This window comes from Pagrus pagrus, assembly GCF_965226575.1.
Source record: "Pagrus pagrus genome assembly, chromosome: 10".
NCBI lineage: Eukaryota > Metazoa > Chordata > Actinopteri > Spariformes > Sparidae > Pagrus > Pagrus pagrus.
The window spans coordinates 29,623,715-29,651,609 of NC_140194.1; the positions used below are offsets into that span (position 1 = coordinate 29,623,715).

General features: G+C 39.6%; 1 protein-coding gene across 6 annotated transcripts in view; it reads left to right on the forward strand.

The window, feature by feature from the left end:
* Positions 1-27,895, forward strand: part of kiaa1549la (KIAA1549-like a) — a 114,196-nt gene that overhangs the window by 73,192 nt on the left and 13,109 nt on the right. For 3 of the 6 annotated variants that reach the window (XM_084364242.1, XM_084364241.1, XM_084364243.1), the window contains 7 exons: positions 667-827; positions 3,073-3,108; positions 11,184-11,252; positions 12,170-12,363; positions 19,593-19,738; positions 25,344-25,468; positions 27,242-27,459. In XM_084364242.1, the coding sequence (XP_084220368.1) occupies positions 667-827; positions 3,073-3,108; positions 11,184-11,252; positions 12,170-12,363; positions 19,593-19,738; positions 25,344-25,468; positions 27,242-27,459 (949 nt within the window). The remainder of the gene's footprint in view (positions 1-666; positions 828-3,072; positions 3,109-11,183; positions 11,253-12,169; positions 12,364-19,592; positions 19,739-25,343; positions 25,469-27,241; positions 27,460-27,895) is intronic. The other 3 variants (XM_084364244.1, XM_084364245.1, XM_084364246.1) reach the window with 2 other exon arrangements.

The following is a 27,895-nucleotide window of genomic DNA, read 5'->3' on the forward strand; positions in this document are numbered from 1 at the left end:
CTGCTTATTGATTTGAGTGCACGGTAATAACTGAAGGACAGCAATAATTGAAGAATTAAACTCAGATGAGTGTACCAGATTTTCATCAGCTCCTCTTTTTCCTCACCTGGATTTTGAGAGATGGATAGTAAGAAGATATTGTGTAGAAAGATTCAAGTGAGTTCTCTAAATCTACCGGAACTGTAAAAGTGAGGGGAAACATGCCCCCCCCCATCCCAGCAGAAATTACGCCCTCCTTTTGAACCGAATTAACAAATGAGATATAAAGTTTTAATTAGTGAGCTTTAGAAGGGCAAGAAGGATTTTTCTTAATGATCAGACATGACCAGGCAAACTGTTTTGCCTTGTATCCAGACTTTATCCTAAGCTAAGTTAACCGCCTGCTGGCACTAGCTTCATACACAGTGTTCAAACATGCGAGTGGTATCAGTCTTCACATCTAACTCTTGGCAAGAAAGCAAATGAACATATTTCCCATATTTCTTGCACTAGTCTTTCAAGTGTGTACAAACACTGAACATATTCAGCCCGACCTGAAAAATGTGTGGTAGTGTATTTATTTCTGCCTGTCTTTGTAATCACTGAAGGGTCACTTAGTGGCTAAACTGCTCAGGAATGATTGAATGCACAGTCAAAGTCTGATGAATAATATCCCTATGTTTATAGCTGTGGTAAAGACGCCGCCTGGCAACCTGTGGATCATGGCCGTTCTGACGCCTCTCTTCCTGTTGGTTGTGGTGATCGGCATGGTGGCCTTCATTCTTTGTCAGAGGAACAGGGTCATTTTCAAAACTGGCGCCTTCAGGAACTTCAAAACCCGCTCCAAGGTAAGATTGTTTAACTTCATGCCATCATGCTGTATTACTTTCTCCAGCTTTTGTTTCCTTACCATCTTCTTTTTCCTCTTTCTACTTGCTGGTCTTCTAGTTGTTCTTTCTTCATTTACTGTTAATACAAATCAGCTTTTGCCTCGCTCTTACGAAGTAAAGTCTCAACCCAAAATATTATCTGTTCTCTACAATGAAATTTCAATAAGCTGATATAACTTGGCTCTGAATGAGTGACACATTGCACAGCAAACCGATTGTGTTAAATTGTTCCTTCAGGTCAGAAAAATATAATCCCATATGTGCGGGCCTCAATCATTTATTATGTTGCTGCCCAGTAGCCCGTGGTCATTTCTAATCATGCGTGCTGTGAAGGCTAATCGGCCGAGGAAAAATGGGCAGGGCTTAGTGTACTGGAAGTGAACCTTAGGGTAGTGTTGGCCCTTTCACAATAATAGCGCTCACTCAACATCAACTCATTAATGGTTCAATAAGAATAATCAATTCAAATAAACATGAGTGTAATAGATTGCTGGCAGCTGGTTTGATCAGCTCAGGTTGTTATCCTGGTCACAGTACAGTGCCTGACGCCAGAACAACAGCTGCTTGTGTCACTGCAGTCAGTCAAGTGGTAAACAGGCTCATGATGAGGCTTCGCTTTGTACAAAATTTTATAATCTTGAACTATGTTTTACATTTGATGTCATGATGAGACTTCCACTGCAGCGAGAATTCCTGTCATTGGCTGCACATCCACTGAATAACATATTGACCATCTTTTGGTCTTTTTCAGGTCAAACTTTTGATACCCAGCATAGGAATCTCCCTAATGCTATGAATAAACCAATACACAGAATATTTCTGTCTCCAGATCAAAGACGACTTAAAAGTTTGACTATCAGCAAATATTCCCTCCTCAACAGAACAGTAGTAGAAAAAAAACTAGCTCTACAAATATCTGTACAATGTTTCTGATGTTCCTGACAAATATCCTGGTGGAGCAAGCAATCATACTTATAGGCTGATATAGAAATGTACCCATAAGCTATAAGATGGTTTCGTACCACAGTGGGCAACTGGGCATCAGCTTTCTGATACCTTGAATTTGATCAAACCCGAGGATGTTAACATCTGCCCAACAGCCCAAGATAAAGTTACTGATATCAACAGGAAAGTATTCACTCTTATCCTCAATGAAACAATTGAACACGGTTGATTTGCATTGTAGGTTAATTGTGTCAAATTTGCATCAAAGTAGGCAAAATTTGATATATATTGATTTACATTTTTGTAGTTTTGATCATCATTTCCTTTTTTCAGTTTTGATATCCACCAGGTTGCTGTCTGGGAAGAGATAGTTGACCCTATTTAAATGATCTATACGACATTGTCTAAATTGCATGGTGTAAGTGCATTTATGGTGCGTCCAACTGAGTTGCTAGTTAATTGCAATATCTGGCCACAAAGGAAGGCACAAATAGGTTTCATTTAGCCTCTTAATTAATCATAGGTCTGTTTTAAATATTACATGAATTAAACCAGTCATCAGTGAGAATTAACTGAGGAGGAGGTCTATCGAGCTACAAAAGTCTATAAACTGTGGGGAGACTTTTGGTATTATGAACGAGCCAGCACAACTAGTGAGCAAATCTGTTACTGTTGTTTTCAGCTGGCTGACCACTGTTGGCTTTGCTAGTTGTAGTCTGTAAGCCACACTGGTTAAGGTTTTGATAATGTTACTTATATGAGTATCTATTAAGGAAACGTTACATTGGAGAAAATGTTATATTTTATATTTATTGTCTTTGTACAACAGTGACACTGAGCTGTGGTCTTCTTTATCTGATATTTCTCTCAGACATTCTGAACAGAGTTAGGAAGTCAAGAGATCCACACATCGAATTGAGACTAACAAAATGTTCATGGGAATGTTGACAATAAAAAACATACTTAAGCCTGAGCCTTGAAAACCTCTCTGATCATCTGACTGCATCCGTTTCTTGCCCATGCACACATCTTTTTAGCAATGTCATGATCTTCCCAGTTAATTTGGTAACAGGAGTAACTGGAATGATGGCCAAACTATGAAAATTAGGCATGTCCTGTCCTATCCTATCCTATCCTATCCTATCCTATCCTATCCTCCCATTTCTTATTCTAATCTATTCTATTCTTTTTATTATCTTATTTTTTTATCATACTAACCCCTCCGTGACGTTGTCCCTCTGACTCTCTCCCTGTTTAGACCTCATATCGAAGGGAGGGCAGTTACCACCACCAGGTATTAACTAAGACACTGGCTGGGTGGATTACTGAATCAGTTAATTATTGTTTTGATGAATGAATGAATTACTGCTTTGTTTCAGAACATGACGTATGACTGTGTTGATCAACTCGTGTGCAACTGCCTTGTTGGCTGCATATTTCTGTATGTGCTGCCTGTCGGTGTTGCTAGGCAAATTCTTGCATGTAGCTGCTGTGCTGTGGACATGACTTTTTCCACTGTCTTCATTGGCTTTTGGAGATCAATAGGAGGACCGAGGAGGGGGACAGTGGAGAAAGATGAAAAAAACTATAATAGGCATGTAAAATTCACAAGCACGTTCCTTAAGATTTAAATTGTTTAGCTTTGAGTCGATTTGCTGAATTACCAAGGAGAGAGCTCGTAAAAAGGCAAATGAGCTCTGTTCTGCCGGCCAGAAGAGGCCATATTTAACCAGGGCTCATAAACATGAATAACAGAAAGGAAGCTCGACACCTGTGAACTGAACAAATCTATTTTTATTGTAGCATCCGTAAAAAAGTGACCCGAGCTTGTGTCATCAGCCTAGACTGCCTCTGTGCCAGTTCCCTTCCCTTTCAAGCCAGTCGTTTTATCCTCTCAGATGAAGCCACTCTCATCCCTCAGTGGCTCAGCAGGAACCTTATACGGTCCCCCAACCCAATTCTTTTTTTATATGAGGGTCTCCACTGGATTATGGTAGCTATTTTATCATGGCTAGACCCAGAAAAGAGCAGCAATGACCACAGAGTATGGATAGAAAATGCTTAAAAGATTTAAACTACAAAGGATCATTCAGAGGCCGGCCCTGTGGTTGATTTGGCTTTGGTGGAGCATGTCAGCTGATTTACAGGTTATTTTTATTTACATCATCCCTCGAGAAGCAAAGTGTGCCTAGTGAAGAATGGTGGGATGAATTAATGGTGTAAGCAGGACATTTTTGGTGGGTAATGGAGCTGGTGTAACACCACAGCACAGAGTAAACACCCCTGTAGGAGATACACTAATGTGTACAGTACATGAGTGTGTGTGTGTGTGTGTGTGTGTGTGTGTGTGTGTGTGTTGTCCCTGCTTTAGCGTATTTCCTTGTACAATGGTATAACATGAACATTTTAATTTCTGAGATCAAAGGTTTTATTTGCTTTCACAATCGTTTGTAAACATTTAATATCATTTGTGTTTTGTTTTACGCGAGCGCATCAAATATTAAAGCGCCCCGAAATGAGATTTCACAAGTGGTGCCCTGAGACTACAATCACTGTTCTTATCCACAGTGGTATTTACCCTCTTCCAATCCCAAGCAGTGGCATGCGTGAGCAAATGAGATAAATATTTCACACAGGGATTTAATTTAGGAAGAGCTCGTGGCAATGTGGCAAACTTGAGATAAACACTACTAGTTGTTTAAAGCGTAGGTCAATTTTTTTCCCAAGTCTATCTTAATACGAGACTCACATCTTACATTGAAAGAGTTACTGGTTGCTGTAATTGGCCCTACAGTCAGTACTGGCCTTGAAACATTTGCTTTTTAAACTGAAAGATGACAGGAAATTAGGTAAAAAAGGGAATGACAGGGAACAAAGGCCCGCAGCTATACCCAAACTGAGGACATTGTGATTACATGATCATCATCTTAGACCTCTAAGCCACCAGGATTCTCAAAGCAATCCCTCCCTAAAGGTGATTCAGGTGTAAGAGATGGGGCTCACATCAGCTCCCATTTGTCGCAACATGTGTTCCAAAATAATGGTTGTTTTAGTACGTAATTCCCCCTTTGTGTTTTGCTAGTCAGGTTTTCCTTGCCAAGCTGCAGTGAAGTGTTAGTAAAGCGATTTATGCTGTAAAGAATGTAATGTAAGTAATGTGTGTAATGTAAGAAACCCATTTGGTTTCATTCATTTGGCTTTCTTTGGCTTTGGCCAGTTTTAGAAGTCACAGAAGGAGTACTAAGATTTTGGCCACAATTCTTATATGCTCTACCCCCAGGTAATAAAAAAAAAAAGATCTGTTGTGGTCAAAACCAGGAAGGAGCGTGAAACACTGCTTCTCAACCTGGTGTTAAGTGACCAGGGGCCTCATGTATCAATGTTGCGTACGCACAAAAAAGTGGCGTACGTCATTTTCCACGCCAACGTTCAGATGTATCAAAAGTGAAATGACCGTGGAAATGTGCGGTGCCCCACGCCAGCTTCATGGCTGGCGTACGCACGTTTCTACAGCTATTGTTCCTTTGGCGACACTCTGAGGTGATGCTGTGAAACTGTTAATTATGTTTAAACAATTTGTCCTCAGAGTAATGTGTGCACATTACATCAGAGACACGGACAATTAACACACACGTTTTCAATCATATGGATCAGAAATGATAAAAGCATGCGCAAAGTGATGAAAAAATGCCATTAACAACGGCAGCCTTGGCCTTGTTAGAAGACATCGCAAATGGTAATATCAGACATGAGAGGGTGTTTAGAGAACGGGAAGATCTGTTGGCAAATGACGACAACTGGCTCATGAGTCGTTTTAGGTTGCCGAGGCCAGTGTTACTGGAGCTGTGCGCAGAGCTGCGGCCAGCCCTAGAACGAAACACAGCCAGGAGCCAGGGGTTGTCCGTGCCCACACAGGTGTGGGATCATAAGAATGTCATCCCGGTACATCAAATTCCCATACAATGCTGTTGAACAGGCCAACATTAAAGCGCAATGTGCAGCAAAAGCCGGTTTCCCTGCACACATGTTGCTATAAAAGCGCCATCAAAGGAATAATTTGTTTTTGTCAACAGGAAACATTTTCATTCAATTAATGTTCAAATATGTGATGCGCAAATGCAGCTCACCAACATCGTGGCAAGGTGGCCTGGTTCAACATGACTCGTTCATTCTTACCAATAGCATGGTTGGTAACAGGCTGGAGGCTGGCACGGTGCGCGATGGGTGGCTTCTCGGTGACTAAATCCGTTTAATTGCGCCCCGAATGTAAACCAGCACAATGCCTTTGGGCACGTGCATTCAAATATGTGCATTTGTTTTTCCCTGGTGAAAATAGAGCGGCAGAGCTATCTAACAAGCCCTTTATTGTCTCCTTGTGTTCAGTATTTGTGTCATTAAACGTGTGCGTAAAGTTGGAAATGTCACACTGCAGTAGCCACGACGCACTTCTGCAGTCATTAATATAAGTGTGATCCGTCTCGTCAATCCTTGTAATGAAGTTGTTTTGTCCTTCTGTTTGTTTCCCACTAACGGTGGCACTTATATTATAAAATAAATATATAAATATATATTATTCCTTTTGAAAAAAGTAATAGTGATTCAATCAAGCGGTGCACGAACAAAGGAAACGAAATCTATTTCACATGCTATTGGGCAGAAATCCTCCGCTTCACCTCCACCGCCACGTCGGACCATTTCTTATTTTTAATTTCAGTGAGTGTGCGCTGCTCCGACCCCACAGCGTTCATTGCCTCACACACACGCTCCCACTCACATTTCTTTTTTTCTTTTTTTTCTTTTTTGGTATTTATCCCTGGCGAGAGGCGACCAAATAATACAGATCTTCGCATCTCGACTTTTTTTAATAGCGTTTCGAGCTCAGACTCGGTTGCGCTTCTTCCCTTTACTCATGGTGTAAATCTGATGGTGCAGAGAGGGGAATCCCCGCCTATTTAAATTGATTTGCATATTTAAATGCGGGCGTGGACAGGGAGGAGTTTCTTACGTCTACATGTGCGCTCAATTCCACGTTGATTGGGATGTACAAAGGAAAAGTGCTTGGATCGACGCGTACGCACACTTTGATACATCTGATTTTTTTTGTGCGTACGACAGTTTCTGGATTCTAGCGTACGCCATGTTTCAGTAGGAAATCCACGCAAGTCTTAGTACATGAGGCCCCTGATCCGGACAAGTAATCTGGATTGTGCTTGTTTATCTTGATTCTGCATATTAATTAGATTCTCAAAATGTAAATTAGAGGACTTGTGAACAAATATAGCATCTCCCAAGTCAATGGAAGTAATGCCATGGACAGGCATTGTCTATTTTTAAACCACTTTTTGCACGACTTGCTAAATAGTGCTACTACTTCACTGTGGTCACCCTGAATGGATTACATTTACACTTGACTGAGATCTAATCAGAATGTGAGCCAGAAAACCTCTGATCTGGTCTGGATGATTGATTACATTCTGATCACAATGCATTCTGCCTGTATTTAAACCTGCTTTTGCGTATAATTTTCCTTAACCAGATCAAATATCCCGATTACATGTTAATGCCAGGTGTAAATAGGGTCTATGTCAGAAGCCCTCAGCAGTGACTCGTGTATACTATAAAATTCTATAAATATTAACCAGACCTTAGCAGTGTAATAGACTCCATCAAGTTGATCTACTGTGTGTATGTTTGTGTGTCAGTGCATGTTTGTGTGTGTTCTGCTCCCAACCCACTCAGACATCAGTCACCATGCAGGACAGGCTAAAGCTGCTGATCGATACTGAGGTTTAGACTAGGTCTGCATGTGTGTTTAAGCATCAGTGAGTGATTCTGCAGAGTCCGGCTCACTTCATCACTCTGCACGTCTTGTGTGCAGCCGGAACATTTTTCAAAATGGCTTTTACTCCCTCTGTGCCTTCTTGTATAGGCGTGAAAGCCTCAGATAGCAGGCTTCCGTTTGGACTACAATGGAAGTGGAATCAGCAAAAGCAGAAGCAATCCATTTTTCATTCGTAAGGTGTTCAATGAAAGCACAATGCAGTGGCTGCCATTTAAAGGGCTCAAGCTATTTTGCATTTTGCTGCATCATGCCATGAGTTTACCTAACCAGTGCAGCACCATGCTGACCGCAGTCTATTGCTTTGTGTCTCATTTTACTCATTGTACCAACTCTTGGGGACATTTTTGTTTCAATGCAGCTCTGTGGTGTGCTTCCGCCATTCGCCCTGCTAGAGCTGAATTTAAATCAATACGGCCGCAGGGGGAATAGAGCATATCTCATCCATCTGCTGTACCTCATCAAGCTGCTGTTGGCTGTTGCTCTGAGTTAAAATTAGACATGAGGAGAAGGTTCTGTTTGATAGTGAATGCAAGGAAAATAAGAGCGGATAATTTGGTGCTGCAACGGGGTCATGCTCATGTCATTTCACATGACATCTTTAAGTAAAAGAAACAGCTTGAGCCTGTGTCACCACCTTTCTTACTTCTCTCATGCTCTTTTCCTCCATTGCTGTTCTAAATAGATGTGGAGAAAACTGTCATCCATCTCTGACAGACTGATCAGAGGCTCAGGCTTTACCACAAGCCCTGTCCACAGCCAGAGTCTTCATTAAACTCAGCTGCTTGCGCAAGATGAAAGATGGCCATTTGTTCAGTCAACATGCTGTCAGTGGACAGTGGAAGAGAGGGAGGGATGGTGGTGGAGACAGGGAAAAGAAAAGGAGGATTAAAAAGGAAGAAGAGGCAGAGACAAATGGGAAAGAAGGGAATGTGAGGATACAGTATGTGTGTGTGAAAAGAACAGAGAGAAGAGAGAGAAAGACCTTGAGCAAGTGTAGTAAAATGCGAGTCGTGAAATGTCAGGCACACTTTTCAAGGTTATGCCTCACGGCTCTGTCATTTCTGAGAATCCATACTGTCTCCATGCACGACAGCCATTACCCATCAGCCAGTGAATGACACATCTTTTAAAGTCCATGTGCAGTATGCGTCAGGTCATCTCTCAGTTCAACAGCCCTGAAAGCACATCTAATGACGGCTTCTCAATAATCCATACACATAATGCATATTGGTGGAGGGATACGTTTGGAACAACACATTTAATTCACAACCCTCCCTCCAACCTCGGCTGCTGCCGTGACACACAGGGCTAAACTCCCCCTCAACCTGTGAACAGCATGTGGCCATAGGCAAATTACTGTTGCACTCTCCATACATCTTTCACACGATAGAGTCACAACTGTCATCGTACATCACTTCAACGGGTAGAGGATGTGTGCAGACACAAGCACACTCAATCCATATATTCATGGGGAGATGGTTTTTACCCGCTCTCTCTCTCTCTCTCTCTCTCTCTCTCTCCTAATTTGTGTGTTCTCTATATGTATTGTATCAGTTTCCTAACACTCATCCACGGCTGCAGCCACGTGTGTTGGAGCTAGCTGATGGCACAGCGGTGTATATGACCTATGAATTATTAAAAATGCCGTCAGCCGGATGCCCACGCTGCTGCCTAACCTCACATGCACTCAGAATTTAGCATGCATCATCAGATGCATTAGGCGTCCCATTTTAGAGCCGCTCAAAATAGAAAAGGGGAGGCAAAAAATCAGGGTTTCATCTGCTTTGTTGTGTAACCTAAAAAGGGTCTTTCTCTCCTTTTTTTTCTCTAGTTCTCTATTCCGTAAATTAAAAGGCATTTAGCTTTACAAAGAACGTGTCCAGGCCTGGGAGGCTTAGCAAAACTCGTCTTCTGATGCCTTTTTTTCTTTGTCTGTTTATGCCAAAACCCCTGACTTCAAAGGTGCTGTTCAGCTTTGATATTTAGTTATTTTTCAACTTTTTTCTTTATGCCAGTTGTGTTGGTTGGAGACCGATAAATCTGGTTCGGAGGAGGGAGGTCCATCCAATTACCTTTATCTAAAATGGAAGAAACACTTATCTGGACGTTTTTCTTTAATATTCAAGAGACCGTGTCATGTTAGCTGTAAGCAACTCTGACATCTGTTCAGCAGTGTTGGGCTGTCCAGTGCTACACCCTGAAGGACTTCTGCTGTTGATCAGATCAGAGTAACAATAGACTCAATATGATGTTCAACCAAGGACAGTTCAATCCCCTACTTAGATTTTCAATTTTTATGCTTTAAAATCTCACCTTCATGGCCGCTACTGTGCTTATCTATCTCTATCTTAATTTACATATAGAGGAAAATAAAAATCCAAAACTGAATTTACATTATGAATTTAAGACTACAATAAACAGGAAACCTGTGTTGTGATGCCAATTAACTCCAAGCAGCAGGTTAATATTCATCAGCCCAACCAGCCTGTGGTGAATTTTATCAAAATATATTAAATAGTTAAAGAGTCAAGTGATTTTATGATGGAGACAGCTTTTGGAAAATGGAGCACTCACTCACTGCCAGTGGTGGAAGAAGTACTTTGTGTCTTTATTTGAGTAAAACTAACAGTACATCAATGTACAAATACATTCAAGAATAAAGTACTTAAGTATAATCATCAAAACATGCATAAAAGATCAAAAGTACGTATTTTTGCAATTATTTCTTTATCGTTTTATAGTTTTAATATGAATATAGCCACAGGTAGATGCACAACAGTTCTCTCTAATATACCACATAATTGTGTTGAGAGATGGTATTACATCATGGTGTAACCCAGCCCGTTCTCACACCCGGCACTTCAAATACAGCAGCCTGGTCAGTGGCCCTGCTCTTCTTAGTTTGACACTGTAGTTACCCCTCAAGCTTCACTTCTTGAAGTGCCTCTCTAGTACAGTGGTATAAAGTCTGAATCTGACTGGGGTTCACGATATAGTGGGGCCAAGCCTTGAGATTGATTTGTTATTAAGTCATCGTCTGTAACTAGGTCAACATACGTTAATGAAATAACTAACTTACAGTGACTGAACGTAGTCAGTCAGAACGGCTTTATTTTGAATAAAATACATTTCTGATAATTTTACATATTATTGCTACCTTGACCACTTTACATGCAAAACTTGTGTTAGAGGTATAGGTAGAGCATCATAGTTTGATGCTTAAGTGCACTGACCAAGCTGCTGTATTTGATGAGATGGATGTAACCCCAACTATAGATAGATTGATTCTCCTTCTGAAGCTGATTTTTCACATTTTTTTTGGTTAGATTGAAGTCCAACTGAAATGAATTTGGAAGTTTGTTTTCTGTGCTGTTGGTGAAAAAGATTAGGCAGAAGAGGCAGAAATGTATATTTTATATTATTTAAATTCAGACAACCAGACAGAATGCTGTTACTATTCAGAACTTGCTTTCATACAGCTAATCAAGTTGTTTCTTGTGGTAACTTCATTGTTCTATCTTTGGCAGAAGGTCACACTTACTAACAGCTATGAAAAACAAGAGCCACAGACTTTGAACAACAACCCAACAACAAAGGTTTTCTACTTAAGTTTTCTTATTATTACTTACAAATATGAATACACAATTAAGCTTACACATCTAGGGAAAAGAGCAGACCAGTTAACTAATTGTTTCGCTGCAGCACATCAAAAAAGCTTAGATAAGAAAACCTATATTCAAATGTCATTTTGTTCAGAATAGATGCTGGTCTGGTCCCTACTTTTCTCCCTCTTTGGATTCTTTTTGATAATCATACTTGACACCAGAGTTGGGGCAAATACTGTGAATCTACAGGGTATTATTTTGGGGAAATGGGACACATTTCTTAAACTGGATCACCACTTAGGGATTCAGGCTGATTAAATAGGGTTGTTTTGTATGTAAAATAATGCCTGATACATCTTTAATTCCTATAAAGATGAAGATTTTCAGGAGAAATTGTAATTTAGTATTTCCTCAGAATGTCTGGGGAAATAATATCCACACTATGTGCATCTGTCTGCTGTCATGTGCTTTGATTGTGGAATTATTCTTGTGACTCCATACAATCGAGACTCTCTTGCAAACATTAGCTGCAGTTTGCTTTACTCTGCTACGATCCTTTAAACCATGCTTCATGGTGTAAGTGCTGTATATTTTGTGACTGCTTTATCATCATTGCTCATTATTGTTGATTATAAATTACATTGGCCTATCAGTCTGTGATGTGTAGTAAAGGTGTAAAACTTTACTGTGCTGTGGAATACTGCTGTATCTTGTGTTGCCTTTTTCCTGTCTTTGCATGTGCTTTTAGTCCTGGAAACCGATGCTTGTATAAATGCATCAAGTTGCTGTTGGTTAATCAATCCAACAGGCAAACTGAAAACGAAGCACAAGAAACAATACTGCATCTCTGACCTTTAAATCAATTTAAGGGTTTCTGACCTCTGCTGTATTATCTTTTTCTCTGCCAGCCTGTCCAGGGCTTCGACTATGCCAAGAAGCACATGGGAAGAACGGGTGATGAGGCTGTCTCTGTTACCAAGGAGACGCTGGTGCTAGGGCTGCCTGTACGAGATGCTCCACTGTCAATGTCATTGGATAAGAAGGTCCACCAGGATGGGACTGCCAGCAAGAGGCCTCCATCTGCTGACATACACAAAGGAGGGTAAGACAGTTACTGACTTTGTTTGTTCACATGTTTTCTTGATGGTGTTCTTACTCTTACTGGTTGTTGTTTAGTGTTTGGCAGGTAGTGTACAGCAGGTTTTAAAGCACTATTCTCTGTGAGTGGTTGCCTGCTGCTGCTAGAAATAGGTTTGTTGTACTGCAGTAAAACAAAAATTAGCTAAAAGATGCTAAAACATCCCATCAAGTTGATAGAAACTGCAGCGTTGTGTGATGACTTTCTGTGAGATCCTCACTATGACTGATACCTCTTATGTTAAACAGAACACAATCACTAATTAGTGATAGTAAAACTAGTTCACTAATTTGGTTTACAAACATTACAGAACAGCAATTTGCATATATTCAGGCCCAATCCCAACACACCCCTTGCCCCTGACCACTTAGCCCTACTCCTTCGTTTTGTGTGTCCACGCCTAAGAGTAGGGTGTCCCGTTCATTATCAGAATCAGAATACTTTATTAATCCCCGGGGGGAAATTGTTTTTGTTCCAGATGCTCTGTGCAAAGTAGAAATAGAAATATAGCATGAATGGAAACAAGAGATATATATAATACAACAATACAATACAAGATATAAATAAAATAGTAAAGTAGACAATAACATAAAATAATAAAGTAGACAATCTCAAGTGTTCAATGACAACTCCAAGTATTTACAGATATACAGTGCAATATATATAAGGTATGCGATCCTTGTTGGGATAGAGATGTAGTGCGAGGTGTTAGGAGTACATGACCAGGTTTTTTCGGAGGCAAACTTCAAATTAAGGGTTATGGGAACTGTGAGAGAGAGAACTAATGAGTCAGTTGTTTCAATATATTCAGGTCCTTTTCTTTAAAACAAGCTGCACAGCAGTTGGATGGGAGCCAATTGGGGATTTACGGTTTGCTTTTGGGTGTTACAGCAAACTATTTTAATGCATAACTGCAATAGGTGCCACTCACAGACGTTAGCAATAGAACAGATCGCCTCCAACACACTGCTGATATCATAATATATAATTCATTACAAATGTAGCTGTTTTTGCAAGTCTGCTTATTCCAGTCATCCCTGTGGCCTGTGATACTGCACAGGTAAAGAGTTGAAATAATGAGCTGATTACACATGCTGTTCCCAGCTGGAAGCTTTGTGAAGGAGAACCACAGAGTTCTCAAGCATCTGTTTCAGTCAGTGAGCAAGCCAACAAACAAACCCCGAGCTTTTCAGCAGGACGAGCCATCAGTGTTTGTTTGTGCATCACAGTGTTAAGCCAGCAATAAGCAGCGCAGAGTCTGACAGATTGACATGATCTAAAGATAAGTCCAGTGTTAACGAGGAGCTGTTTGAAGACAATAAAAGGAGATTTTATCTAGCGCTCAACTGATGCCGGATTTGAGGCCGATACCGATATTGGGGGGTAAAAAATTCAGATATTGATATATTGGCAGATATTCTATATATACTATATATATTCATGTATACATACACACATATACAGTATATGCGTATATATACAGACATAGACACTGTCCAAAATTACATTGTTGCACCGAAACAGCAAACTCCACTGGGAATATAATAATTATAAATGACTGTTTTCTCAGTTTTGTTCTATAAAATATAAAAGATGACTATTATTTTTCCAACACAACCTCATACATAAATGACTGAATAGGTCGATTGCCAGTGACAGCCAAGAGGACATACTGTATGTAACCATTTCCAAAACAACATGTCCGTTGCAGTGTAACAGTGACAGGCAACCCAGATCTTCATCTTACGCAGTTTGGTTAGGTTCAGGAAAACATTGTGAGTTTTGGGTTTGAATAACCATGTTGCTTATGTAACTTCAGTTACAAACATAGGTACGCTAGGTACAAACCTAAGTGGTGTCATGTATGTGATGTAATTTAACTCCGTTAGTAAATTGAAATAACTTATTGTTGACTTTTGCTTTCACACTGGACACTCACAGCGCCTTCATTGGTGAAAGTCCTGTTCTTGTTAATGTTGCATAAGAGATATTCATAATTTTGTTTGTTTCATAGCTCTTCTGGGCTGGAAAAAGTTTTCTTTGACCTGCAAATTATAAGAGTATATGAATGTAAATGATTGTGATGAACAGATTGTAGTAAATATTAAGATCCAGAGGGTTTATTGGTCAAACATTAAGGAAGGTTTATCCTCTACTCTAACTTTTAACCAAAGTTGTCGCACTGGGCAGAACAAAGCTTGACTTATGTTGCACAGGTGGTTTTACACTCGTAGTGATTATGGGACTTTTTTTTGTTCAGTATCTCTCACTTTTTTTTGAAAGACACTTCAGACCAACTCTGCATTTATCCGAGCCTCCAATCTTGCCATGTGGATACAGTTCAACAAAGAATAAAAAACCAGTCTAGATTATGTCCAACAACTTTCACACCCACCTCCAGTGTAAATCAGAATACAGATGCACCAGTATTGCTGTGTTAAAATTCATTTGGGAATGTAGAAACCCCAGATTTGCCTGTTTAAGCCCAGGTGATTTTTGTGGTTAAATAACATTTTAATCTTTTCTCATCATTTTCAGTATGAAAAGAAACTATCCTCTGATTGGCAAGAATAACCAGCACTGGATTTAATACACCCTGCACACTAATGAATATCAGCCTCAACTCCTGCCCACACAATTTTAAAGATGCGGATGAAATAGGATTAGACAGATTCTTGGTGCCAAACTCTGCATCCCCGACTGACTTTCAGGAGACTTACAAACCATTAGGTAGTTTGCAGATAATTATCTTTAAGAAGATCTGCAAAATAGTTTGTCTTAGATTTCAGAAGGAACAAGTTTGATGTCCCTCTGACCCAGTGTTAGTGCCGTATAAAGACTAGAGCACAGAATTTTTTTGCTACTTAGTTTCAAAGATAAGTGAAGGACATTCACGTTGTCTAAGAGATCTTTATTAGAAAGTGTACCACTCTTTTTCATAGTCTGTGAAAACATGCACCCATTTCGTCAGACAAAATTCCAGCAAACCGATCAGTTATCAGTGACACATTCTGATTTCTATTCTGATTTTATGAAAAAGCTAATTAAATCCTTGTAATGACCTAACCCTTAAGCTTAATAGACAGTCATTTTTCATTAGAGGCACTGATAAACTGTGGTGGATTAGACAGGTTTGCTGCTATTTTTCTGTATGTCTGAGATAATACAAGTCACAAAGATGGATGATGCATTTGGCTGCTGCTAATCTTCATTTTTCCTGTTATCTGTCTCAATTCAGCATCTAACTGAGCGTTGAGTCTTTTCCATATATTTCATCTGTGATTTTCTTACTGTTTCATTGTTTTCTACACTAATCTTCGGTGTAAGTGTCTTCTACATTTTATCCATGAGCAATGAATATGATTTGTAAACATCTGTCAAAATCACAGTTTTAAATGTCTTCACCAAAATGTGAAAACAGTCTTATTCCCAATAGACTGCACTAGGATTATGAGTTATAAACTGCTCTGTACATGAACATAGAAAACATTTAGTACAAAATGATTAAACAAACTTTTCCTTCCCCAGACATTTCTCTACTACAGTTTACACCCACACACACCCACCCACATTCAGTGGTGACACCTTTCCATAAGGAAGTCATAAATGAGATGCATCATGCCTCTTCTCACAGAAATGCTAATTCAGGACCACGCACACAAGACAGTGCCTCATATTTACACACCACTAAATGAAGTGAATGGAGGTAGGATTAGTTGTGCTCTGCTTCTTGAGTATGATAAACACATGTATATTTATAACCCTGGCTATAGCCATGCCAGAGGGAGCCATTCAGTGTAACAATGATGACAGTGTAAAATCCTGGAGGAGCTGGCATAGTGTGATAATCAGCTTTACCAACCTGTATATAAGCACATGTATATCTTATGGGGAGCCATTCTTCAAAGAAGGGTGTATACTAATTAGAAAATGAGGCAGTATCTCATCCGCTAACCAGTGCAGTATGGAGTGCCGAGGGTTGAGAGGGGAAATTTCAAAAGCAAAACAACAACAAAGCAATTATTCTCTGACTTTATAGTGGTAACTGAACAGAGAACAAGACTTCTGAAGTGTTTTCTCTCTTTAAATGTACAGCCGCTGTGTGCGACATCAGAGGAGACAGGGAGATAAGAAAGGAGCAAGACAGATGACTCGGACAAGAAAACAAACCTAAAGCTGTGTCTGAAATCACTCCCTCATTTACTCAGTAATTATCCCCTTTATATATTTGACACTCAGTAGGTTACTCTATAAGAAGACGTAGAGTAAAGAGAGTAAAATTACTCAACACAGACAAGTACAGAGTTTGTACAACTGTTATTTCCACATCTATAAAAGTGAGAGTTTGTTTTTAGCAAAGAGTAGTGCAGAAACTCCTTTCCGCTATGTTCCACTGTGAAATCTTTGTGAGGGAACTCTATTGTGCATACATTTCACTCTCAAGATTCAAACACTCAGATACAAGTAGATACAGTGTAGTGCACAGTAGGGAGTGATTTCAGACAGACTCATTCAAGCAGTTTAGTCAAAGGAAACGTAATATGAGTGAACAAGTAATGTGTGCAATGAAGATGAGAAATGTGAATAGTGTTTGGCGATTGGATTCCATCATGACGTCATCATATTTTAAGGGGACAGTGAAGCCGTGCATGTTGACCCTCCCCTGATGGGTCACTGGTGGTGGTGGTGACTGGATGAAGAGAATGGCTGAGATCTGGATGAATGTGAAGAGGATTGGGCTATGGTGAGCTCGCACCAGTGGGGCTGGAGGTGAATCACAGTAGAGGTGAAATTGCACTGAAATGACAACTGACAGCAGCAGAAAGGAGAACAGATTTAAAGGTTGACAGCAACGATATGATTGGCTTTAGAAGACTGTGGCATAATCTGTCAAGTCAAGTCAATTAATTTTATATAGCCCAAACAGTTATTAACATGATAACAATTCATCAAGTCAGGACATAAATGTTTGCACCACATTTGTTTATTCTTGAGAAATTTCACTTTCCATCTGTGAATTTTTTCAAAAATTTTAAATCATGGTTTATTAAAGCCTCGTCAGTGTACACTTCCAATATAGGCCTACCCGTAAATTTACTGTAATCTAAAAAATATATGATACACATTCCATGAAATTGAACTAAAGTGTCCAAATCCTAAGTGTGTAAATGTATCCACTATATAGTGCCCTCACAAATTCCACAACTGAACAAAAAAAGTAGTGCCCGTGACATGGCTGCCTTCTGCTAACCATCCCACAGTATAATGCTGTGCATTTTATAGAGAAGGGAAGAACCGTTAATACAGTGAATGAGTGAACAAGGGAACAATTTTTTCTTAAATGTTTTTTCAGTTTAGTCTTGTTTTTTTCTTAAAATGATTGAACTTGTTTCTGAAAACACTGAGATAATTGTAGTTGGCAGTTCTGAAGACTGTAGTATTGTCTCGACACAATAGGTGACGTGATTCGCACATTCTGTTTCAAGATGCAGGATTCAAGATGTTTGCTGAAAACCTAAAACAAGTGTTAGAATCAACAGCAATAATTTCAGCTACAGATTGTTCACTCGTCTGAGGACAGAGTCGGATGCAGACTGAATGCTAACCGTGTGGGGAGGTGGAGAGATGGTTTATAGGTAGAGCATTTATTCTGCTCACTGCATCCTCCAGAGAGCTACAATGTGTGAGGCACAAAGAAGAAAGAGAAGCAGGGAGTCGAACATGAATTTCCAGCAGTGTGATTATTGATTCTGTTGCTCCTCTCTCTGGCCTTCCTACACAGATTTACCTGGAACACACACACTGGTTTTTTTTACCTCCATCCCTCCGGCTCTTTGCTTAATACCACAATTTTTGCTGTGACTTGGCCAGCCATTGACCGTGGTTCAGGCTGCAGTGTGTGTGTAAACCTGTGTATCTGCTCACAAAGACAGGGCGTTAGCCTTGCCTGTGGCTCTGTGATGTCCGGTCTTGCTGATCTGTGCATCTCACACCACCTGTAGACATGCCTGTCACATTGTGTAGCTGCTGTGGCTTACATGCCTCAAGGCTGTGTGTGTGTGTGTGTGTGTGTGTGTGTGTGTATGTGTGCGTGTGTGTGTGTGTGTGTGTGTGTGTGTGTGTGTGTGTGTGTGTGTGTGAGAGAGAGAGACCTGTATGTGGTTTACATAACCAAGACAATACACATTAAATAGGTCTACATATATGTTGTTGCATGAGTTTATTGACTCTTCTGTAGTCAAGTGTGTGTGTGTGTGTGCGTGTGTGTGTGTGTGTGTGTGTGTGTGTGTGTGTGTGTGCGTGTGTGTGTGTGTGTGTGTGTGTGTGTGTGTGTGTGCGTGCGTGTGTGTGTGTGTGTGTGTGTGTGTGTGCGTGTGTGTGTGTGTGTGTGTGTGTGTGTGTGTGTGTGTGTGTGTGTGTGTGCATGCGTGTGCGTGTGTGTATAAGTTGCATACATGTAGCCCTTGGCTGTTGAACAACCTGCCCAAATAAATCAGGGTTGTTTCTGCTTTACTTGTCCTTTACATTTGTCCTGTATTTCCAAACGTTTCTATGCTTTGATGTAACATGTTTTTCATGGGATGAATTCTGTGAATAAAAGAATCCATCCCAAAATAACTGCAACCCCAAATTATTATCATGGCAAAATATGACATTGAGCTACAGTACAGCATAGGCTACAGTAGAACAGAAGATATGTGGTTGCTTCATTTTCAGGTAATAACCACAATCATATCACTGTTTGTGCCTGTTCTGTTGTCTGACCACCAGAGGTGAGGCACCAGAGGTGGCATGGGCCTGATTGCCCCCTCAATAAACTGTTAAAAATTTTGAGTTGCTGTTATTTATCGATGGTTTGTGATCGCACAGTTTTTTCAGCATTTTAATTAACAAACCAAATCAACAATTTAATTGATTGTTTGAATTTATTAATTAAAATTTTTTTTTAGCCAAATTTCTATTATTTGTATGTGCTTGTCCATTACATAAATGCACACTCACTCTGAGTTAATTTGAAGCTCAATTAATATAAGTTTCTTAACTTATATCTAAAGTTAATAGATATTTTTTCACTAGTATTAACTGTGAGGTGATGGCCTGTTTGTGTACTGACTGAGACTCATAAGCCGTCCCGCTCTTCTTACTCCCTTGCCTCTCTCTGTTGCCTCCCTCTGTTGCCATGGATACTACAGGCGGTTGCCAAGCGAGGAGGATGGCTCGATGTCGAGCAATGGCTCTGGGAAGCTGAACACTAGCAAGAGCTCTTCGGCCCGAAGGACGACGACCGGCAGCAGCAGCAAGAACGGCAAGGAGGAGCTGCACAAGAGAAGCACCAATGGTGAGGAGGATGAGGAAGAAATATAGAGAGGGGTTAAAAGAGAGAATCAGAGAGAAAAGAAAACAGAGAAGAGAGAAGGAGTAAATGAGGGAGAGGACAGAAATGATTAAGTAAAGAACAAAACAGACAGACGGACACACTGATGGATAGATCAAAGACAGAAAATCTGTCACTCCTTATGTTTGCCCACCACAAAATCTGTCATCAGTAATTAACTAGTGTACATCACAAAATACTGAAACACACATGGACCATCCTGCCTCACGCACACACATTTCTTACACAACTTGTGTTACCCCAATACACACATACACATAGACACACATTGTCTTACTGTATACTATATTTTACCAAAGGACAATTAATATGAGCTGATGAAGTGCACATTAGAGTGAACACACTCACACATAAAGTGACTCAGCCACATGATGACACAGTTACTCATATCACGTAGTCTCACGTGTCTTTTTATTCACACACACTCGTACACGCAAACCGTCGACAACCGGCTCTTAATCAAAAGAGACGTTTCAGGTGTTTGTATTTCAGTATTTCAAGTGTTTTAAGTCAGATTACCTCATTCTAGGATGCGAAACTCAAATGATGTATAAAGATAAAAGCCAGCAGTTGACAGTAACTGTGCCTTAAGCACCGCATCGAGTTACTTTTGAGTATAATCACAGAGGAAGGACAGACACGTGGGTGGAAAGTGAAGCTGTGATAGCATACTGTCAAATTAGGTGTCGTTGTAATCCATACAACCTGCAGCATATGGTTTATGCATTAGAAGAAGTACTCACTGTTTAATCAGTGACACTCAGACAAATCATCATCCTGGGAGATAACATATTGATACACTTTGTACCTTTTAAATCAAATTAGCAATATAATAAAGTAAAAGGATGACTTTTCCCCTCAATAAATGTATTGAGGATCATATTACCAATTATGTCCAACTTAAATATAGAAACACATTTTCCATCCTAACCAACATAAACACAAAGCACACAGAAAAACACATATTGATACATATTAATTACATCAAAAAGAAAAACACCACCAGGATTTGACAGATCTGCAGTGAAAATGTTACAGGTAGGCATGGGTAATTTTTATAAGAAGCTCTTTATAAAGGACTTTTAATCTGTAATTACTAGCTTGATTAATGATGAATACATTTCTCACTGATGCTACTTGCTGAAGTTTATTGATGAGAGTAAAATCTGGGTGGCCAGTTTGTGTGTTTCAGCTGGTCTTTATCCTCCTTCAGACACTTAAGTTGTCTAGCATACCCATTTATTCAGAAGACGGAATGTTAGCAAGACATTAATAGTGGGTCATGAGAAAGCATTGCTAAATTTTTTATTAACCACTACCGAATTCATTACTTATTACTTATAAACCTCACAAAGGAAGTCAAATTTGAAAGTGGGACCACATCTTGCCGGGACCATACTGCAAGAAACATGATTAATATGTCACTCAAGTCTTCCTTTTCCTTTCCCCCGCATACTTGAATTGATATTGAGCTGAAAAATTAAGCTACACAAAACAACAATTAATTCTTATTATGAAAATGTCAAACATGCAGGAGATGCTTCCATTGTTGTGGATAACGATCGAAAGATTTAAATAGTATCTTTAGCAGCAGTAAACCTGTTGTAGTTAAACTTTGCTGCAGTGATGTGATTTTTGAAGTCTGGGGTGTGTCAGTAAACTGTAGGGTGTGGTTACAGTAACAGCGGAGCACTGAATGGCATGGTCCATGCATCACTTAAGTTATCAAATGTATAATATATTGAAAAATGTATCCATTTATGATGGCTGCTACATTAAAGATAATGGATTATCGAAATTTTGCACACAGCTAGATACTTGGTATTTGGGGAAATATAAGCTCTAAGACTAGGATTTAAATGAATGACTGAATTTATACAACACGTTACTGCAAAACATTAATTTGTAATAACAGTCTTCTTAAAAGGTCAGAGCAGTTCAATAAATTGGTTAATCAAAAATAATTTCTAGTGCTGTTGCTTCATCTACAAGCTCCCTCTCCAGGGTCCAATGAATATACTTTGTAACCCTATTCATACTTTGATAAAGATTCCTCTTGAGATGTAGGATTATGAGCTACACATGCTTTCATCTACAGTACCTGCTATCAGTGGTAGCAGTTAATGTACTGCATCCTCAATACGACTTGTTTAACAGATCACCAGGCAGATCTTGTTTCAGCTCTGCACACGCTGCAGCTTGTTTCTGTTCAGTGACAATCTAGGACGCTGTGATTTTCAATCTCTTTTGCATCAGCAAGACAATGTTCACAGTAATTTGCGTGATTTATAGTGTTTATGCAAGCGAATGAATGAATACCCAGAGGAGAGCAGAAGAGGATGAGTAATTGTTTCATTTTCTCACTACTGTTACCAGAGAATCAGAGATGGACAGAAGTAGTACCTTTCTCGGAAGAAAAATTGTCTGGAGCACACTAGAGCTTTGTTCACGGAAATGAAAGTTTGATAAAAGTGTAAATCCAGGAAACCTGCAATAATAATACCCGATACATAGATAAAAAATAGGGAGGGGGAGGTGAAGATGTACCAACAACCACCTGTGAAATACAACAGGAGAGCAGTGCAAGTGCATATCCTGCAGATACAAAGATGCTTCCACCTGTTTGTGAAGTCTTGTTTGACATTTTCAGCGTTTGTTACAGTATGTCCTTGAAGGTAAAACTGGGGTGATGCATCAGTCATTTAACTACCTTTTTAAAGATATAGCCTGACATGTCAAGAAATTCACTTACTTGCTTTAAAGCAGAGAATGAAAAAAAAAAAGAGGATAGTATTCTCATGTCTCTACACATGTACACAAGTGTTAGTCTAGAGACTTGTGTGTGTGCGTGTGTGTGTGTGTGTGTGTGTGCAGTAAAGGATAAAATCTATTTCAGCTAGTTTCTGTGATACATTGAGAATGTCATAGCTGTGCTTCCACTGTGCTATCAGATCAACCTAATGATGATATTTCAGCTTCATTTTCTCTTTCTTTATTCTGAACAGCATTTTGGTGCTGATAAAGGTGGCTGTTAGACTGTAGGGGGGAAACACATTTAACTGTTTGAGAACAACTTTTAATTGAATGTTTTTAATTCCCACTTCCACATTATTTGTCAGATTATTTATGAATAATGTAGTAAGTAATGTAGTGCTGTAGGGTGGTGTGAGCCTAAATCAGACAGATTAGTCTCTATTACTCACCTTCCTTATGCTGATATGGACAAGCCTGAAAAGTCAATTCAGTATAAAAAGATGGCAACAGTTGAATCAAACTGTGTTACAGGATATAATTTTCATTATAGCTACATTGCAGAGGACTTGACCTTTAACAGTTGACTGTACAGAGAAATGGTGAAGGTGAGAGAAAAGGAGGATAAAATGCAGCAAAGGTCCTAGTATAGATCACATTGACCTTCAATTCGATCTTTATCCTCAGATTGATCCTTGGCCTTTTGCTGTACAGCTAAATGTTAATGACACTGGCCTTTCTGTAATTAGTGAGATGCAATTTAAAGTATTTTTATTTTCATTTTTTTTCTTTTTTAAGACTGGCTTTGCCGCCCGATGCCAGCCCGATACCTCTATAAGAGTCTTCTGGTACTTGCCAGGGAATTAATGTAAATGAGATATTGTTCTTAATGTGTTGCCTGGTATAGTAAAGGTTAAATAAAAATAATACCCAAGCCATGAGTGTGTATAAAAAATGTCCATACTTGTAGGCAATAAGTACATCACTGCAGACTTAAAGCAAGAAACTGTCAACAAACAAATTGTCAAATGAGTCATGATGTTTATCTCCTCCTGCACAGTTAAAGTTGCCCTTAGTAACAGATGCTGCAAAATTAAGTTATTATATTCCAGTAATGGTACAATGTATTTAGTAGCAACCCGAGGAGTTGACTCTATTCCAGCACCACTCAGCCATCTCAGAAAAACATTTTACATGTTTAATTAACACAACAGACCGATGTTCAGCATCTGTTGTGACAGTGGTAGAAATGACCTTATGGCAGCCACCAGTGCTCAGAGAGCATACATTATTTACATGCAGTGCTGTGATTTCCAATGTGGTCCACAGCCTCTGCTGCTCGTGACGCCACCTGTCCTGCCCTCAACTGTCACAGTCAGGAAGAGCAACAAATACAGCAGACTGAGCCGCAGCCAGGATGAATGGTGACAGTGTGGGTTTGGAGCTGAGTTAATGGCAGACTGTTGTAGCCGAAGCAGTAACGAAGCAGTCTGCCATATGATGTCAGTCAGGCAGTGAGTCACGGTGGACCCAATAAAATACAACACTGTCCATCTGCTGCTCCCCACAATAACATAAATACTGAGAGCCTCATATACTGTAAGAAGCAGCTGACACGTCATACAGCTGATGCTTCCTCACCAAGACACATAAAACTGCAAGTGTATTGCTGTAATCTAAATTTGCCATGACAAGTAAAACTTACATTAGACTTATGACACAAATATCATTGTTTTGGTAACATAGCAAGGGCCAATATACGCATAAAGAAGACACAATACCTGGACAAAAGCAGACTTTCAGAACTGTGCATGATGAACCTGGTACAGATATATGAAATTCTCTGTCACACACAAACCTGCTGTATATACACACTCTCTGTGCAGTCCTATTATGTTATTACATTTTGAGGAACTTGCTGTATTTGTTTGATAGCTTTTCAGCACATTTTTCATTTACTGAGGCCAGGTAGTGTGTAAATATTTTGCTGCTACCTTACCTTATTTTGTGTATGAGTTTTTCTTTTTTTCATTTAAGAATGGGAGCCAAACTTGTCATGTGTTTAATATTATCCGTACCCACAACAGAAAATGCACATACTGTAGCACTCAACCAGCCCTCAATAAGCTCAATTATAAACTCAGTTTTCTGAAAAACTACAGCAACATACTTTGCTTACATCTAAAATTTGGTAAAACAAAATAGCAGTTACACTCTTCTGTCTAACATCCCTCTTTAAAGGAATAGTTTGACTTTTTTGATTTCTTGCTGAGAGTTATGTGAGGCTTAATACCACTCTCATAAAGCTACAGTCAGCTTAGCTTAGCATAAAGATGGGTTGATAACAAACACAATATAATTCCAATTAAAAAACAAAACTCTAGCTTGATAGTTACTATACAGTCAATCTTCACAACTAACTCTCAGGAAAAAAATGAATAAGCCTTTTTTCCCTGAATTCTCTGCACTTCCCTTCTGAAGAATAAAAATGGTGCAGTACACACAGTTCTAGGAATCATAAAACACAACCTTACATGCATTCAAACAGAGGGTAGGACACCCCTTCTAGGGCTTCTTGGACACAAGTTTCCAGTTTGTCAGAAACTGCTGTAATTAACTAAATTTGCACACTTTTTCTCACAATTTTGCAATTATACTCAGAAGATTGAATGAAATTGTTCTGTGAATGATGTAGGATCAGGTCAAATATATAATAATTCCTATGATTACAACATCACATCCTCCTGTAAGGACTGTCTTATTCTTTCTAACCTACTTGTCTTCCTCTTCCTACCAGACCCGTATGACGACCATTCAGGCTCTCTGCGTCTCATCACCATCAAACCCATGACGGCCCAGCCAACCTACTCCTACCCCTCCTCCTCATCCCACAGCCAAGACTCTGTGGTCATCAACGGGGAGGTGAGTCTACACACACACACACACACACACACACACACACACACACACACACACACACACGCACGCACAGTATATACATAATACTATACACACACTTTCAAGGCTGTAGCACACTCAGCTGTTAGGTGAGTTGACAGTGTTGACAGTAAAGGGCAGAGCAAAAACTAGAGCATCATCATCATCATGAGTCACAAATACATACAGTATAGCAACATTTTATAGTTCGGTACTCCAGTGGTAGATATTTTTCGTCACCTTGTTTGGTTCATTGGGAACTGTTGATACTTTGTGTCAGGGATTCCTAAACATGGGGACTTTAACCACAGAGGGATACGCCTGCAGTTGACATGGGGTACTTGGAAAGATTGTGTTGTGCCTCAACTAGTCTGAAAAAAAAAAATGAATGAATAAAGAGAAAGATATCCAGTTATGGAGTCAGCTGTAACAGTTTAAATATGTAGTTAATATAATAATGGATAAATGGTTCAAATATTTGACTAAAAGTAGTGGATATATGGAGAAAACATTCAAAGTAATGGAGAAATGGTTGAAAGACTTTAGGAAATGATTGGATAAATGGTAATTTTTTTTAGTATTGAATAAATTACCAATTCAATTCAACAACTTCACATCAATTAATGGAAAGGCACAGAGCCAGTCCTTGTTGAAAAATATTACAAATTTTAGGCCTAAACACGACTGATTTTTCAGATCCATGCATTATTCCCTGAGAAATTAACACCAATGTCCAAAAATGCCTGATCTCGCAATGTTAAAGAACGTGATAGAAAATCCTGGATCCGTCCCTTTCTCGGGATACACACCAAAAGTTAATGGGGTCTATTCTGGGCCGAGACCCATCCTCCATCCAGGTCTTATGGAAATTTGTTCTGTAGTATTTATGTAATTCTGCTGACAAACCAACCAACCAACAAACAAACGGACAAGGTAATAGATAAAACTAATGGGTAAATGGTTGAAATAGTGAGCTAAAAGCAGATCGACAGTTTAATTGTATGACAAACAAATTGTAAAAACACCCATCTGTATATATTCACTAGCATCAATTCTCTTGAACACATTAGGAGTATGAGGGGTGGTGAGGGTGAAGGGGTATTTCAGTTCATCTGACTAGGCTGTCAGACAAAAAGCTTGTGCACCACTGCTTTATGTTACATTCTACAGTTTCAGGCGTCGCTTATTCTGCCCTTCCTGTACTGTAGTATTATCATAACATCTCCTCTGGGACACTGATACTGAATTTAGCTGTTGTTGCTGCAAACACAATCCAAAGCCTCCTCTCCTCATCTAGTCTCTCACGCCTCACTTTTCTCCCACTCAGCCTGTCACCTCTCACTCTTCTCTTCCTCTTTGTCCTTATTCCAACTCAAACTCTCTGAACCTATCTGCAGAGGAGACAGCAATACATACTGTAGCCTGATGATAAATTATCCCTCAATCTATTAATATAGGACCGAAAATCCCCTCAGGGGCTCTCCAGTTTTCCAGTTCATCTGCAATTGATTGGTGCACATTAGCAGAAAATATCATGTTCAGGGTGTGACACATTCTCTGATTATTGAGCTGTAGGGAATGTTTGTTCAAACACGTTGATCTGCATGAGTGCGAGAAAGAAAACAACGAAGAACATTCAAAAAAAATAAAAAAGTTAATCACGAAAAAATTCAAACACTTAATTGGCTGTAAGTGTAAGTGTATGGTGCCAGGAGAATATGATTTCTTGAGTTCAGAACTTGAATGGATTGTTTGCAGGCAAACCATGGTGGGTTGAAGCAAAAGTCGGACATCGAGCACTACAGGAACAAACTGCGTCAGAAGGCTCGGAGGAAAGGGTACGGCGAATTCTCCCTGTCTGAGACCGGCAGCCATGGGTATAGTCACCGTGACACCAGGCACAGTCGCCATGACGGGGTCAAGGAGCCAATGACTGCAGAGGAGAAGAGGGCCTCCTTCGCGGGATGTCACAAAAGGTATGGAGTAGACGTTGTGGGAATAGCGACACTTCACTGTTAATGTACCTTATGATTACAAATAATATTGATTGACTGGATAGATTTTTAGAATCTGCGTCTGAATGTCCTTTTAATCACAGGCTTCATTGGCCTTCACTGCGCTGCAGATAGTTAAAATCAACAAATCAAAACAACCAGAGACATCTGTCCAGGTGATGGCGGACATGGGACAAAATCTGACTGGATGTTATGACAGTTAAATGAAAATGTTTAACAATCACAGAATTAGAGGATTGGATTTCACGATCAGAGATAAATCCTATTTCATTATTGAGGTGTCTAAAATGATTCTAATTTTGTCCAATTTCATTTAATCATATTTATACAGTAAACTATGAAAAAGAGTGCTGTACAGCTGACTGGTGTTGGCAGAATGAATCTGACTTTGATGAAA